This window comes from Danio aesculapii, chromosome 22 (genome assembly GCF_903798145.1).
Source record: "Danio aesculapii chromosome 22, fDanAes4.1, whole genome shotgun sequence".
Taxonomy (NCBI): Eukaryota; Metazoa; Chordata; class Actinopteri; order Cypriniformes; family Danionidae; genus Danio; species Danio aesculapii.
The window spans coordinates 22,161,108-22,178,985 of record NC_079456.1 but is presented as its reverse complement, the minus strand read 5'-3'; the positions used below and the strand labels follow the sequence as shown (position 1 = coordinate 22,178,985).

The 17,878-nt window shown below is 35.7% G+C and overlaps 1 protein-coding gene across 2 annotated transcripts in view; it reads left to right on the top strand.

Moving 5' to 3' along the window:
- Positions 1–5,432: 5,432 nt before the first annotated feature.
- tle2b (TLE family member 2, transcriptional corepressor b) overlaps positions 5,433–17,878 on the top strand; it is an 86,325-nt gene continuing 73,879 nt past the window's right edge. For both annotated transcript variants that reach the window (XM_056447579.1, XM_056447578.1), the window contains exon 1: positions 5,433–6,021. In XM_056447579.1, coding sequence (XP_056303554.1) covers positions 5,998–6,021 — 24 coding nt within the window. In that variant the 5' untranslated portion in view covers positions 5,433–5,997. The remainder of the gene's footprint in view (positions 6,022–17,878) is intronic.

The following is a 17,878-nucleotide window of genomic DNA, read 5'->3' as shown; positions in this document are numbered from 1 at the left end:
TATATATATATATATATATATATATATATATATATATGATTATGCTGTCAAACTTTTGTTTAAACGCATAAACGTATATCATCACTGGTGGGACACTAAGGCACGCCTCCCACCAGTGATGATATACAGCCATATCTGAATGCTACGAGTCTGATACTACTCATATATATATATATCTAGTCTCTAAGTGCCGTCTGAAATATATATAGAAAATTTACATTTTTCTCAGCCTCCTTTGTTTATGTTGAGATATTTCGCTTTAAAGACCATAAAAAGGACTTAAGCTTTGCCATGAAAGTGATATTACTGAACCTACACAAAGGAGCCTGATAAAAATCGTTTTTGCATCTGAACTCTTCATTTATATCTATCTATCTATCTATCTATCTATCTATCTATCTATCTATCTATCTATCTATCTATCTATCTATCTATCTATCTATCTATCTATCTATCTATCTATCTATATATATATATATATATATATATATATATATATATATATATATATATATGATAATGAATATATATGGTTTGATAGAAAAAAAAATGAAGGTGAAAAAGATCATAGGAACATTTTAATTATGTTCAAGATGGTAAGATATTTAAATATATTCTTTATATCCTATTGATTAGATTGTAATTTTTAAACTACAAAACAAGCTACTACCACAACTAATGTTAATAATTATTATTATTATCTTAGTATTAGTATTAGTAATAAAGATATCCGCTGCCTAAAACATTCTGGATAAGGGACATTCTAATAATAAAGGGACTAAGCCGAAAAGAAAGTGAATGAATCTTAGTGCATGCAGTATATAAACTTTAAAATGTACAAATGTTATATTAAATATTTAAAGCCACAAAAATAAATCAGGCTAATTATTATCAATTTTTTATTTTAGTAGTACGAGTACACTGTAAAAAATGCAGAGCTCATTCATGTTGTCCCAACACATGTTTAACACTTTTAACAAATTTGTGTTGATTGAACATAAAAAATTAAGTTGTCGCAATGAAATCTCAACAATTGTGTTGTTTCAGCTCATTTTAATTAAGTAGTTTGAACAAGTTAAAAATATTTTTTGAGTGTATTATATGTAATTTAACTATAAATATTTTAAATATTAGGCTATTGTAGCTGAAAAGTAGAATGTAAAGTCCCCAAAATGCCTCAATATGATCTGAATTATCGTCACTGTATTTTTACAGTGCATTAGATGATCAAACCATCCAACCTAACGAAACAGTGGTACATAATAAAGATGAGACAGCTATTATAATGCTCTTTATTTTTGTTGCACACATGAAAAAGTCGTAAAGGTCTGGAACAGCATGACAGAATAATGATGACAGAATTTTCATCTGTTTAATAAGCAATCTGCTCATTAATTTACAAGGTTATCATAGAGCCACTATGACTCACCAAATAAAGAGAGTGTTTATTTGTTATTTCGCTTAATTGTTCGAGGCAGTCGACACTAGGTGCTACATGTTGATCATTTTTCATTAGCAGTCATAGGTGATCATTTCTGCTGCGTGATTGGCAGATGGGGGCGGGAGCGGCGGGGGTGCGGAATAATTGGAACTTCAATGCCCACAATCCCTGAAGACTGTACACTGCCCTTCTCACACATCCCAGCCAACCAGCAACCGCAAACGCTGCCATTGGTCGGCTCGAGCTCGATGTCAAGCTCCAACGTGGGTCTCCGTGGGTTTGATTGGTTGAAACGGATGGGTCGTTACAGCCAATCAGCGAAGCGCTGGAGACAGCTCGGCAGCCGCGAAGTTTTAAGGTGGTCTGGAGAAAGGTGAGGGGTCTGATTTATCTCGTGTAATTCACTCTCTTGATATTTTAATAGCGTGTTTTATATATTAAACACAAATAAATAGTGGAGTCATTAAAATTATTTACGTAGGCCACATCGCAGTTAGTTTTTTCCACCTTATTTTCCCGCTTAAAAGCTGACAGGACTCTCGCCTCAGATACGTTTAATGGCTTTCTACAAATACAGTTTATAATATTGTACAGTATATGTACACATGTTACTAATGTGCTTTCTTTCCTTTTATTATGAGTTTATTAGGACAAGAAACTTTTTTATTACATTGTTTAGGAACGAATCTTATCTGGTGCTGTATTGGATCAAATGTGAATGTTTATCAGATGCTAACTCGATTAATTGTGGAAAATTGTGCTTATCAAGGTTATGACAAGCCATTTATACCATTGTACAGTAGAAGTCAGAATTATTAGCCCCCTTTAATAATTAGCCCCCCTGTTTTTTTTTCCCAATTTCTGTTCAATGGAGAGATTTTTTTTCAGCACATTTATAAACATAATAGTTTTAATAACTCATTTCTAATAACTGATTTCTTTTATCTTTGTCATGATGACAGTAAATAATATTTTTTAGATATTTTTCAAGACACTTCTACACAGCTTAAAGTGACATTTAAAGGCTTAACTAGGTTAATTAGGTTTACTAGGCAGGTTAGGGTAATTAGGCAAGTTATTGTATAACGTTGGTTTGTTCTGTAGACTATCGAAAAAATATAGCTTAAATTTTGACCTTAAAATGGTTTTAAAAAAATATAAAACAGCTTTTATTTTAGCTGAAATAAAACAAATAAGATTTGTTCCAGAAGAAAAAATATTATTAGACATACTTTGAAAATTTCCTTGCTCTGTTAAACATAATTTGGGAAATATTAAAAAAAATCAATTCAGAGGGGGGCAAATAACTCTGACTTCAACTGTTTGTATAGTTAGAAGACAGAAAATAGGACAAAAATATGTAAATATACCAACTTAGGCCTACTTATAAAGACTGAAACCTAAATATGAGTAACGTTAGCTTTGTTTGTTTCCATTATTAGTTATTTACATGCAAGGAGCTTTTTAATATTCTCTACTACTTCTACTAGTGATACAGTGTGTATGTATGCGTGTTTATGTACATATACTGTATAAGACAGAAATGTTAAAAAGCCAGAATAACTTAAAATCAAATAAAGTATTTAAAAATGCAGTAGACTGCATGGAACGAACTGGCAGATGAAGCAGCAAATCTCCTTTAAAGTGACAGAATGTTTAATTCCTGCTGATGACCTGTAACCTACTATTAATCTGTATATAAACGAAACATAGCAAAGGGAATGGGACAACTGCATAAATTATAAATAACACAAAATGAACCTGAAAATAAATGAAAGACATGCAAATTATAATTTTGAGACCAGGCATGAACAAACTGTCTATACCAGGGGCATATATGCAAAGTTTACTTCCAAGCCTAATCACACACACCTAAGCTAGCTAATCAAGCTCTAGGCTTTCTAGAAACATCCATGCAGGTGTGTTGATGCAAGTAGGAGCTAAAACCTGCAGGACACCATCCCTCCAGAACCGAGTTTGGGGACCCCTGGTTTATACTTGATGACGAATTGGACATTCTAGGTTGACTCATTTGTATACTGAATAACGAAGCATCACCTAAATGTAATTACTGCCAAGCTGCCCTTACCATGAAACATGTTTTGTTGGGATGTGAAAATCTGAACACAATTAGACAATTTTTTTCTTAAAGGAGAGTACTTTGATGGACATTTTTTAAAAAGGTACCACCAGGAAGAGTCCTAAATTATTTATCAAAAATCGAACTGAAAAATATTTACATTTGAATATATTTTTTGTGTGAATTTTATTAATTTATTTCTTATTGTAATACGAATTTGTTTTATCATGTAATATTTTTATGTCAATCCATTTTGCCATGAAATAGCCGTAAGTTGCTGATGTTAGCAATAAATAAATAAAATAAAATGCAGCAATTGTGATACCTTACCCAGTCCTTCCTCCTCTTCTTTTCCTATTGTCTTATTTCAGATCCTGTGTTAAGCCTGCTTACCCTTTACCTATACCAGGATGCAGAAGCCCGTCTAGCTAAGGCCAGATTATTGTCAAGACCCATCGGTCATTTTCATGTCTGTTTGTACTCAGCCAGCTTCATCACGTATCAGTAAGAGGGAGAGAGTCATGTGAATAATTACCTTTCTAATCCGCACAATTAGATAACGGCGATTAGGGCAATCCCTGACCTGAGAGGTGTCGCAGACAGAGAGATGACTAACAAGGGACACCTCTGAGATCACGCTAGGATGACTGAGGAGACCAAGAGAAAGATGAAGAGATGAGAACGATACTGGTCTGGTAGGGGTTTGTGTGTCTTTTCAGGCACATAAACAAGCAAAGTAAGCTTGTTCTGTATTAAATCAAGTCATAAATGATACAATCACAACTAAATTTGCCCATTTATTTCTCAAAGCGCAGATAAATGCTCATCTGGTGGAGGCGTATGTGCAAATGTGGGGATGGACACACATGGTGCTTTCACGGAATTGCTGGCAAATTGGCTCATTCCTCATCTCTCTTTCATTCTTTTTTTTTAGATCCTTTGTTTTATGATAGTGAAATTTAATTGCTCAGAGGTTGCTCTTTTCAAAGCTTAGGAGACTTATTTGTGATCTCGGTTAAAGGAATAGTTCACCCCTAAATATCATCAGTTACTCGCATTTTACTTGTTCCAAACCTGAATGAGTTCCTTTCTTCTGTTGATCAAAAAAAGCAGACATTTTGAAGAAAGCTGGAAGCCTAACCATTGATTTCCATAGACATATTTGACCATGGAAGTCAATGATTACAGGCATTCAGCTTTCTTCAGTATATCTTTTTTATGTTCAACAGAAGAAAGAAACTCCTAAAGGCTTGGAACCACTTGACAGAGTAAACAGTGAGTACATTTTAATGAACTATCCCCCTTTTAGCCTATAGGTTTTGCTTGTGATAGTTTTTCAAAATAAAGGAAGAATACGTTGAGAGCCAAATGAGACAGCTGTTAACACATAGTAAGTAAACATTTATGTTTAAGAAATTCTTAAAATACAATGCATTTATATTTGTGTTTTTAATGTAAATAGCATAATTCGGATATTTGATGAGAAAAACGATGAGTACATATTAAAATATCTCATTTTGATATCAGACAGGGAAAATTGGAGCACACATTGAGAAATTGACGAGAGCTGATCTAGAAGAAACACATGAGACATTACTGAGGTAAGAGGTCTTTTCATAGTAGAAAAATATGAGACACTTAAGCAAACATCTAAATTTGTTTTCCAATTAATCAAGGATAAATAGATTTCTTATGTGTGTCCTTTTCCTTTCATAGGTTTGTCTGCATAATCATCACCTAACAGTGTAATGATTACAGTGATAACAGGAAATTGTATCATTGGTTGCACACATGTATTGGTGTCTATTTCAGTCTCAATCTTTCCGTCTATCTATCCTCCATCTATCTCAGCCGGTCCACCTTAACTGCAGCTTGAGCAGGCTGTCGTGTTTGTGTTGAAGCCAACAGGCACAATATATTACAGTCTAGGGCTCGCTGCTGAAAAGCCTGCTGGATCTTCCAGTGACCTGCTGTTCTTTCCTGCTTTCCTGTGTGTGTTTTTTTCTTCCTCTCTAGATTTAGATTAAAAACAAAGCCCGTTCCTCCTTCTCCCTTGTCTTTTTAGACCTCTGCAAAGAAGCCCTGTAGTTTTGAGGGACTGTTACAAGGTTGGAAGACTCGAATGGAGATACGTGTTTGTTTTTGTAGCTTGTTGGGGACATTTGCAGAAGGACAAGTCTAAGGAGAGCTGGACGTGATTCTTCGGAATTCCCTGCTTCTCCCGTTCTCCTGATCTGTCGGACGGTAACAAAGTGGGACATCAGGGAATTCTGGGGGGAAATCCAGTCCAAGTGTGAAGTAAGGGGATCTGTTCTGGAGGACTCCTTGTCAGATGCACTGACAATCTTCTGCGGCTCCGAAAGGACAGAGCCGGGTTCCCGAGCTCAATCCGGGGCTCAGTCCCCTGGTAGAGGGGGAACACAAGAGTAAGGAGGGTCAGTGCATTGGCCGTCAAACCGGCATCCCTCCGTTGACCATGTACCCACAGGGTAGACACCCGGTAAGTGCTCCTCTATCTCATCCTCCAACGTCCTCAACAAACTAAACAAATGAAGCTATCAGATGAGAGAGAGACATCTCTTCAGACTTTCAGTCCCATATAGGCATATTCAGCTTCACCTAGGTGTTCACAAGAGCAAGCTGATAGAAAGTTGTGTGGGAGGAATCAAACACAATAGTGTGGCTGTATTAGTTTGTGTAATGAACCTTTCTCAACGCCTCCTCTAATAGATGTCATAGTGCGTTTGGGTACATCTAGAGTGCTTTAGATATATATGTGTGTGTGTATGTGGGTGGGGTTGGATAGGTCTCGCTGTGGGAAGTTTATTTGTTATCTGTGACCCATCTTTGATGTATTTAGAATCCAAAGAATCTACCGTATGTTGCAGCCTGTTTTGATTGTGGTACAGAGTACAAGTCGAAACTTGTTATATATGACAGCACAAGGCGTCTGATGTGTTTCTGAATGAATGACGGGTCTCTTGAGACTGATTTGGTTTGTATGTACACTTGACAAAAGGATGTTGGTAAATGTCTTTTCCACTTCATCAATGAAGACATTAGATATGTTTTGTAATGAATGAAAGGTCCCTTGATAATGTATGAATGCTGATGATGTACTTGCCCAGTTTACCTGGACGGACCTTTTAAAATCAAGAAACGTCAACAATGTAAGATGTTAAAACAGCAAGAGCATACATGGTGTAAATGTTAGTTCTGCATTTTATCATACTATTTTTAACCTTTCATTTCTATTGTATTTACAATTTACTGGAACATTTTTCCCACTGGGATTAGTGTTGACAGGGAAAAAATCTTAATAACTTATGAATTAAAACTCAAACATTTCTTCATCAGAATCATACTTTTTATCATTTTACATAAAGCTAAAAATTGGCAGGACATTTCTGCATTACAATTTTCTATACAGTATATCTTTTATTTTGGTTTTGAGGTTAACATTTTATAACAATTTTATTTTTGTGGTAATCTTGAACAATGTTTATAGTACAGTTTAGTTGTTTAATGCATAAATATGTCCAGAGGTTTTCAGTCTGAGAGATTGGATGCTGTTTTAATGATACAGTGAACAAACTCCAAAGGACCAGTGAAATCTACAGCCAGGTTTTATTTTTACCCTCATGGCTTGTGAAACATGACCTACAACAGTAAAAAGGTGTGAGAAAGGTCTGTGTATCCATGCATAAACATTGCCTTTATGCTTGCACCTTTTTCCTGTTCTGTAACTTTTAGACATGTCCATGTTCGTGAGAATTCTATTTTCAGAAATCACAAAAACAGATGGTTAGATTTTATTTCTTGTAAAAGCATTGCTGTTAATCATACATTTTAAAATAGTCATCACTTCACTGGCTCCTACACTCTAAAATATGCTACTGTAGAATATTATAACTCAAATTTGCGAAAAATATGGGCTAACCCTACATCTTCGTTAAAATATTCATAAAACAGCCCAGCATTGCATCATTCCATAAAGAATAATTATACAAACAGGTTCTTCATCATGGAGAAAATATCTGAGAGGTTTAAAGAGCTTCCTTGCAGAACCCCAAATGCTTTTTCTATGGTATCAATGCAAAAACTTAGTAACCTTTGTTTTAAAGATTACTCTTTGCTACTTGGACCAGTATGCAACCAACCAAAACACAGTTAAAGGCCAATTCTCACTGCGCCGACCAACGGCAACATGTCGGTAACACTGATCCGACAAAGTGCCTGTTGGTCAACATCTGTCTGTGCTGTGCGAATTAGCCATAGTATACATGAAAACACTTAGAATTCCTTAACAACCTCATAATAATGCCTTGCCAACTAGCCCTCATCTTATTTTTTCCTAGCAATAAACAATCTGTCTTTGCATACTTTACCAATCAGATTGGTAGTTTTCCATTGACCATTCAGCACCATCCAGTGCAAATCGCATGAAGCCTATGAGTGTGAAATGAGTGTCTGCATGTGTCATAGTCTGCACATGCCTGCCTATTGAATGGGTTAAGGCCTGATTTGCAAGGCAAACTGCATCAGGAGGACTGGTAATTGGTTCCACTGGATTTTTGTGGTTAGTGTTATCTGAAGCAGGGGGATTGGAAGGTGGGATGAGAGAAAGGTTACAGGGCTCCGTGCTTCTGAGCCAAAAACAATAACAATAAAAAAAAGCTATGCAGGGAAAGCTCATAATCCACTGCAGCCACACCTTCGGTTTCCGACTGTTACAGAACAAAAACGTCCCAAGCTGTTCGAACCTCGCAACACATTGTTTTTAAGATCGAGCGTTTAATGCTGGTCTTCTGTCAATATTTAAGAGTGAGGAGTCTGCAGATGTTGTGTGAAAAGTGTGAGAATTGTGAACTCTTTCTGCAGGAGGTCTGTGGATGTTTGACATGATGAGCAGTTGGAGAACCTGATACAAATAAGTGGCTGTAATACGAGTGTGTTAGCGCACGTAGCACATGAGCCGTGTTTGTGCTCTCGCTAATAGTACCTGTATTTGCACTGGCTGGATTTATGAGGCTTTTGCAGGCAGTTGCCTGTGTGTGTTGTTTCATGATATGAACATTTATATGGAAACTGACTCCGAGCTTGTGATTCAATGGTGAAGATAGGAAAGAAAATGTCTAGCTAGTGAATATACCATAGCTACATTTTACACAGCAACATATATGTTTGGTTTTTGTTTTGGGGAGGGATGAGGATGTTTAATTTTTAGATTATGAAGGATGAAAATTTATTTTCATTCCTCTGAATGCTTCCTTTAACAATTTCTTTTAGTAGGCACTTGTGAGGAAAAATGTTTAGAATAAAGAAGTACTTATTGCAGTACTTACTGCATTTAGTACCCTCAGGAATTTTCAGAAGAGTATAATAACTCAATTGTATGCTTCATTGTATATTTATTGAATTTCAACTTCAAAAATGTGTTTATATAGACCTTTTAATGAATTTTTATGGCACAACTTGATAAAGTAGCAGTCCTTGGTTCATTTTTTTTTTCCGATATAATGAAAGCAGTTCATCAAGTGAGTTGGAGTAGGTCAGTAAATGCTCTTTTACAGTATGTTTGATTCTTTTAAAAGACCTAAGACAATAGGACTGCACTTACCATGCTATATGTTTTTGACTAAACCTCCACTAGTTGCAGTGTGTTTTTTGGCTTACTACAAAGCAACATTAGCTATGTTTCCTTCTAAAAATGCGAATTACTTTATGCACAAAACTAGAATATCACATAAAAGATGTGGGAATAAAGCAGCGATTCCATCCAACGAGTCAAAGGGAACAAAATCGTCACTTCCTGATAAACTGGCGCTAAATATAAACAGTAAAAACGTAATTTTCTACAGTTGGAGAAGCTGCGTAAATCTTTTCTTCATTTAATAAATTACTTGCACCTCAGAAGACAATCCTGACACGCAGTGAATGCACGGTGGCGTTTGAAGGTGTCAGATGCGTAGCACAGACGCTCTTGATTCTGTAGGTCATTAATAATATAATAACACTAATACTGAAATGGTTCATGTATTTTAGAATGACCAAAGCAACATTTCAGATGTTTTACAATGCGGTCAGCCTGCTTTATCCATTCGCACACATTTTTATCATCACATGATCTATTATAACAAAGTAACGTGAACTTTTTTAACATGCATAGTGGAATTTGTTCAGTAAAAGTGTTTCCATTGCAGTTTATGTGCATCTTTTCTTATGGAATAAAAAGTTTATCCTATTCAGTTATGCACATATGTTTTTTATGCGCATTTTCAAAATGTATGTACATCTTGGCGTTTCCATCAATCGTTTTTTTATGCACATATCCAAAATGCGCATAAAAGTAGGTGGATGGAAACGTAGCTACTGATTAAAAAGACAATTCTGGTCATAAAATGGCACCTAAAATGGTTTTGGATTCAAAATGCTTGATGATAGAAGGTTATAATTGCTTTGATTATTAATTAATGGCAAAGACTTGATTCTCTTCAAATTTTTATACAAACCGTAAATTTGTGGAGCTTTCATACATGTTTTAGTGTGTTATTGCCGGTATGTGTGTGTCTGAGAGTGAGTGCCAGCTCTTTCTGTTGCACTGATGTGGTGGCCAAGTGAAAATCATAGCCAAATTCCTGGCCACAAAATTCACATATGCTCTTTTAATGAGCTGATAGTTTGAGCTGGTGTGTGCTCTCCTTTTGCTCATTTTTACTCACAGCCAGATTGTTTTAATAAACCTTTGTTTTTTTTTTCATACATTCTGGTCACATTTGGATGTTAAACTTGGTTTCAGGTTTCATATCGGAATCTTTTATTATCGCTCTCTTGTGGTGTTCAGAAACACAAATAAGAGGACTTTCTTTCTCCTTCTTTCAATCTTTCAGCTCAAACCGTTGCCGATTTACTCTGTAAGTATAAAAGCTGTTTTCTCTGCCTGCCAATCCATGGTTCCTAATCCAGTATTGGACAGCGATGGTTTTAGCCCGGCCTCACAAAGCGAGCCACTCCAGAGCTGCATTGTCAGTAAGTCGCCAAGATGTCCCAGTATAAAATGGGGTTTGAGATTGAATGAAAGACTTAGATATGACAGGACTTTCACTCTGGTCATTTAAAGAGGGTGTGACAGCCAAATCGAGATGTACCCGAGACTCAAAATAGTTGTAAGAAAACCAGTAGCTTTTTAAAGGCAAGACTTGTATCCGAAATTGCCACTATACCCTCATTCACTGTTGTTTACACACTCTCAGAAATTAAGGTACAGGAGCTGTCACTGGGGAAGTACCTTTTCAAAAAGTACATATTTGTACCTGAAGGGTCCATAATAGTACCTCAAAGGTACTTTTTAGGTACATTTGGGCACTAATATGCACCTTTGAGGTACCACTGTGGACTCTTTGGGTACTAATATGTATTTTATGAAAAGGTACTTCCCCAGTGACAGCTCCAATACCTTTATTTCCGAGAGTGCGTTAGTCTACATTAATTTACATTAGTCCACTAAGAAAGTCCACTAGAAAGAGTTAATGAAGAGAATAGATGCCATTTTGTTTGTGATTTGCTGGTTGATAAATCTCACAGATTAGATTTTCAACTTCTTGATCAGACCCTGTGGTAGTTATTTAACATTTAGCAGGCTGAAATTCAATGAAACTAATTATTTAGATTTCTTTCATGTATATAAAACGTTAATTAAATAAAATTATATATTATTTTGAAATTTACAACGATGGGATTTTACTATGGATGCCATCTTGTGGTCAGATATAAAAATTTATTTGGTGCACAAACTCTCACAGTGCATTTTAGGCATTTTCTAGCGGTTGAGTGTACATGGGTTGTAGACGTTTGATTACGGTGCATTATGGGATGGATTGAGTGCACTTCAGAGCATCCACTATGGTTTTGGAGACCACTACAAATGGCTGCTCCATCAAATAATGTACATAATGTACATATTATATATAGGGTATAGCGGCCGATTTTGGATACAGCCAAGGTTTTGCAGCAGTGAGCAGAAAGGAAGGAAATATGGGTTTTTAGAGAGCGAGTTCACACACACACACACACACTCTCTCACACATTCGCCCAGATCCCTCCCGAGATCACACTGACACTTCTCTTCCTCCCACTCTCTGGTGATCCTCATCTATTCATGCGCCTTTTTGCACTAAATATTTCACCAGTGGATGATTTTTTCATGGATGTCTCTATCCCAGCCAGTCTGCGAGGATGCAAGCAAAAAACTGCTTCGCGGATGTCTTGGAAGCTGTCTGCGCTCCTCTTTCTCTGCGCCTTCAAGCCGATTTAAGACGCTGTGTGTCCAAAATAGCAACTCCAGCAGTGATATATGAGATGATCAGAGTGGGCGATTGGGAGAGATTTCATTTCCCACCATTGTTATGGGATCTGCTCATCTCGCTCTCCCCCTTTGACCTCCCTCAGAAGATAATCTCCCGTAATTCTAGGCTAGCCTGCCGCAGCTCGTCTAAATTGTGATTGACTAGCTGCTGTCCCACATGGCCCGCTGTCTGCCTCGTCCCCCTCCGTCCAGATTAACTGGATCAGTTTTGGATTTCAGGATTCCCCCTCCTTCTGTCTGACACACTCTGTTGTGTCTAAACAGACGCTCTTACCTAGGTTTCCTCTGTGTTTGTTTGCATGCGCGAGCTTTGCATGTATGTTTGTACTGAAAGTTGCAGTTACATCCAATTTAGGCTGAAAAGATCCATTTTGTTCATAGCCAAAGCAACACATATAACTCAACATTGTGTACTTACAGTTGAAGGCAAAATGATTAGCTCTTCTGTGAATTTTGTAATTTTTTTTTTAATAATCCTCAAGTGCTGTTTAACGGAGGAAAGATTTTTACAACACCTTTTTAAAAAAAAAAAAATTTAAATAACTAATTTCTCGCTGTTTTTTTGTCTTTGCCGTGATGACAGTACATAATAGTTTACTAGTTAATTTGCAAGATACTAATATTCAGATTTAAGTACAATTTATAGGCTTAACTAAGTTAATAAGGCAAATCTTTGGACAACCAATCAAAAAATATATAAGGGTGCTAATAATATTGACCTTCAAAATTTATTCAGTTTTTTTTTTATAACTTTTATTCCAGCTAAACTAAAAGAAATAAGACAGCCTGATCTCACAAGAAAACATAAGTATTTTACGTTTTGTCAGTTTAGTGGCTAATTTGTACTAGCTCAGTCGTACGAAAATGTAAAATTTTAAAAAGGCGGTGTGTCACCCAACCCCGCCCCTAAACCTAACCGTCATTGGGCGATGAACAAATTGTACAAATTAGATCGTACAGATTCATACGAATTAGCCACTAAATCAAAAAGTTACGAATTGACGTGAGATTGTGTTGGACTTTCTCTAAAAGTAAAAAAAAATGTTGGAAATATCATGAAATTGTGTTTTCTTTTTTGGGGACAGGAAGGCTAATAATTTTGCCTTCAAATGTTTGGGAATTTTAATAAGACATGCTTTAAATATAGCATATTTATATCTAGTTTTAGTTATTTTAATTTGGCACATACTGATAACCAATATTTAAGTGGATAAATTCAAATCTTGTTGGGAATTTTTCTTTTTTTATCTTGGCAGCAGAAAGCAGTGATCTAAAAAGTTTTAAATAATTGACAAATTAAATTTTTTTTATTTTTTTTGCAGTGATACATTGCTGTATTTCCCATGATCTGTCAGGTTGCAAGCTCTTTTATTAGTGTATTGTGATTTACAGCAAATTAAAAATACTGCTGTAATGGTGCCAAGAAGGGCAGCAAGGTGGCCTAGTGGGTAGCGATGTCACCTCACAGCAAGAAGGTCGCTAGTTCGAGCCACGGCTGGGTCAGTTGGCATTTCTGTGTAGAGTTTGCATGTTCTCCCTGTGTTCGTGTGGGTATCCTCTGGGTGCTCCGGTTTTCCCCACAGTGTAAAGGCATGTGATACAGGTGAATTGGGTAAGCTAAATTGGCCGTAGTCTATGAGTGTGTGTGAATGGGAGTATGAGTGTTTTCCAGTGATGGGTTGCAGCTGGAAGGGCATCTGCTACGCAGCATATGCATATGCTGGATAAGTTGGCGGTTCATTCCGCTGTGGTGACCACAGATTAATAAAGGGACTAAGCCAAAAATAAAATGAATGAATGGTGCCAAGAAGATATTTCTTTAAGAACTTTAAAATACAGTAACATACTGCATAACTGTCAAACAATAAAATACAATCTTTTCTACATTTAAATACTGTGTAATTTACTAAAATTGTTAGTGCATAATTTACTGGACGATGATACATTTTCTTAATGTGCCAATAATAGTAACATTAAAAATACACATTTATCGGCCAATGCTGATTTGCTTGCCATTATATCATGTATCAACATTTTTACCAAGTAGCAGCACATTTTGACAACAAGATCTACAATAAAATTGCACATTTCTTTCAGAAAGTGGCACAATTTCCCTCAGCAAATGTAAAAATCATTGTTATAATAATTTAATTGAGATGCATCTTTAAAATGTTCCAGTAATATTTGATTTCTGATATATACTCTTGTGTCGTTTTGGAAATCTGCTATGATCTTGTGACCAGTGTGGTTTGTGTGCCGTTCTTGGGTGCATTTCACAAAAGCGTCATTAGCTAACAATGGTCACAAGTCTGTCAACAATGTAGTTCAACTGAATCCATAGATCAGGTGACTTGTGTTTGTTAAAACTACAACTAAATCCATCTTAAAAATTGCATATTGACTTCATGGCCATGAGTAAAATAAGCAAGCTAACATCCAGTATATATGTTTCATTCCATACTTACAAACATTTTGCTCTCTACTTATTTAGGAGTATCTAAGCATAAGTGAAAAATTTAAAAATGATGACAGAATTTTCAACTGTTTCAATCTTTTGACATTCTTTCTGCATGTTGAACACAAAATAAGATATTCTAGAAAATTCTGGTAAAAACAGCCACTTACTTACATAGTACTCACAACTAGTTAAGGGTGAGGAAAATGTTCACTTTGGTTGAAATATCCCTTTAAAGCACAGGATTTGCAAGGCAAATAATCATTTTTTTCTGCTTGTTCAAACTACTTATTTAAAATGACTCAAAACAGCACAATATTAAGTATTTTTAGACAACCTAATTGTTTTATGTTCAGTCCACTTAAATTTGTAATAAAATGATTAAATTAACCTCATTTGTGTTGGAATTCCCGTGAAGGCACTTTTACACTGTGAACATGCTTTATACTATGGAGGAACCAAATGGGATCCAGAATAAAAAATCTAAATAATGCAGTACAAAAACAGCAAAGCAGTCCTTAGAGCCATGTTTGGTATTTACAGCAACAATCTAACATTAGTTTGATCCCAAATATTTAAAAAAAGCAGGAATTATTACCTCTGTGATGTTACTGACAACCAGTGTTGGGTAAATTTCTTCCAAAAACTGATTACTGATGACTAATTGCATCATTAAAATCATATTTACATGACTTTTCTAATTACGTGTCTGAAAAATAACTTATTTACTTAATAAGTAATTCAAGTACATGACTACACAAAATCCATATAAATCTCAATGTAAATTAAAATTTAAGTCTTAAATCTTTAAATGTGAGTCAAATCTGACTTTTTAGCTTTGTTTTAAGCTAAAAGATGTTAAACATATATCAAATCACGAAATGTTTCAGAGTAATGACACCACATTTCATATCACACACACCATTCCTTCTTTTTCCATTGGCTTAGTCTTTATTTCAGAGGTCGCCACAGCAGAATGAACCGCCAACTTTTCCGGCATGTATTTCACACAGCCAGCGGATGCTCTTCCAGCTGCAACCCAGTACTGGGAAACACCCATACACACTTATTCACACACACTCATACACTATGGCCAATTTAGTTTATTCAATTCACCTATAGCGCATGTCCCTGGGACTGTGGGGGAAACCGGAGCACCCGGAGGAAACCCACGCGAACAAGGGGAGAACATGCAAACTCCACACAGAAATGCCAACTGGCCCATCTAGGAATCCTACCTGTGACCTTTTAGCTGTGAGGCAACAGTGCTAACCACATTGTTTTCTCCCATATTTTTTATGGTGAGAGTAAAACAAATAAAATTTTAATGTGATTGAATATTACTTAGTATATGATCAAATATTTTATTGTTATAATAATGTAATGTTACGGAATAATAATAATAATATTACCAAATATCCATCATGGAGCAGTCCAGCAGTCAAATTTATAAATATATGTATATATTAATTATTTTTAGTTGTCATTTTAAGAAAACTAATCACTTAAAATGTTGAGATTGCATTAATTTAAAAGAAGATTGAGTGGAAAAACAAAAAAAAAAATTAAATAAAAGTAGAAAGGGTGCACTTCAGGACTTTGACCCCATGTTTGCTTAGGGCCCCAAAATCATTGAATCTGTCCTTGCGCCTACACACCAAATATTATCATTAATTTCCCACTAAATTCATAGTTTAAGAATGTTCAATCATCTTGATAAATGTTACTTTTTAAGTAAGATTATCTTCAAATTGTATTTGTACAAGAAAAAGTACAATTCCTCTGCTTCCCTGAATAGATTTATTCTGAACTGTTGAATTTATTAACAGTATAAGGCAAGTACATTATAAGTTACTGACTTAAATGATCAAAAAATTAAAAGTAATCCCTTACTTTACTTTATCAGTGGAAAAATGAGGTAATTGTGGTAACTAGTTACTTTGTAACTAATTACATCCAACGCTGCTATATGGAGGAAACTAGTTTCACTCACAGTGCATTGTACTATGCTAGCTAAGCAGTGAATTACATCGTTGTTTGGGAAACACATCACAGGATACTTAGTACACACACACACACACACATACACGTTTGCATGAAAGAGGGTCAGTAGGGATATGATGACACCCCCCCCCCCCCCCTTCTCTATCCACACACAAACACTGAACTCATCCAGTCAGCTGTGTGCCTGCAGCTTAATTACTCGAAAGCTCACCGAGTGTCTGACCTCCACCGTTAGCCTAATTGAAATTTAATTGAATTTCGCTTGTCTAGACTAATTAAGCCCCTACTGAAACCGCCAATCTTCAGCCCCTCGCCGGACAGCGAGCTTCAGAGAACGAACTGGGAGCCCGCAGGAGTGCAGGACAAAGGCGGCCATTTTAGGAAGCAGCTGACAGAATGAGAAACGGGTTTAAAAATAGCAAGGACTTGGGTCTTAATGAGGAGGAGAGGTAGAAATGAGTACAGTACGAGCAGATTAAAGCACGTGGGTTTTGTTCATAGACGGGCCCACTCGGTGTGTTTTTCATCTGTGGATTGGAGAGAAGTGTGAAAATGGTTGATAAAAGTGTTAAACAGAACTGTCTGAGAGGGCTGTGATTGATTCGTTGGTCTTTTTGATTCCCGTTCATTCAGGAATCACATTATAAACTTTTTAGTTGCACCTGGATTTGAACGCTTTCTCAGGCCCTGTTTTCACCTGGTATTAAAATGCAGTTTTAGTAATTGGTCGACAAGATGCATGACCGTTTCTGCACAAATTAACATGCATACAAGTTTGTCTGTTGTGATCACTTATGCTCTAATTTTGGTGACACGCTTCCTTTTTTTTACTCTACGAGATGCTCAGTTACTGTTGAAATAATGAAGTCATGTTACGGTTTCCATTTTACTACTCTGAATTACTGTTTCAGTTTTGTTCAGATTTAAGTTCATGAGATAATTTAAGTAAAACTGCTTCATCTGATTCAGTAACTTAATTTTTAATTTATTCTGATTAGTTAAGATGAATCCTGCTGTTTTTGGTCTTGTTACAGTAAATTTACAGTAACCAATTTGTTTTATTTATTCTGATTGCTTAAGTATTTTTTATGAATCATACTGCTTTGATTTCTGTTAATTTGTTCTGATTAAAGCCAAATGAGTATTTAGTAAATCCATTTGTTCTGTTGTTTACATCAATCATGTAAAATTGTCTATGCGGATTTCTTTCTAAATCTGGGTACTTTTTGCTAAAAGTAATTTGTTTTAGTTCGATTTTGTTTGTTTACCGTTTATTAATAATTAGTTATTTAAAATTCAGCAAATGCCTATTTGTTCACTACAAACAATGACTCCGATTGTTCAGATTCAAGTTAATAAAGTCTTTCCTATTTATTTTTATTGATTAAAATTCATCAGATTGATTCAATAAATGAAATCAGTGACTTGTAAATTACATTGTTTTGTTTTCAGTTGTAAATTAGTTTGCTCTGATGTTTTGTTTTAGTAAATCATGCTCTGATTAATTTATGTAAAATTGTAGTACCCTTTTGC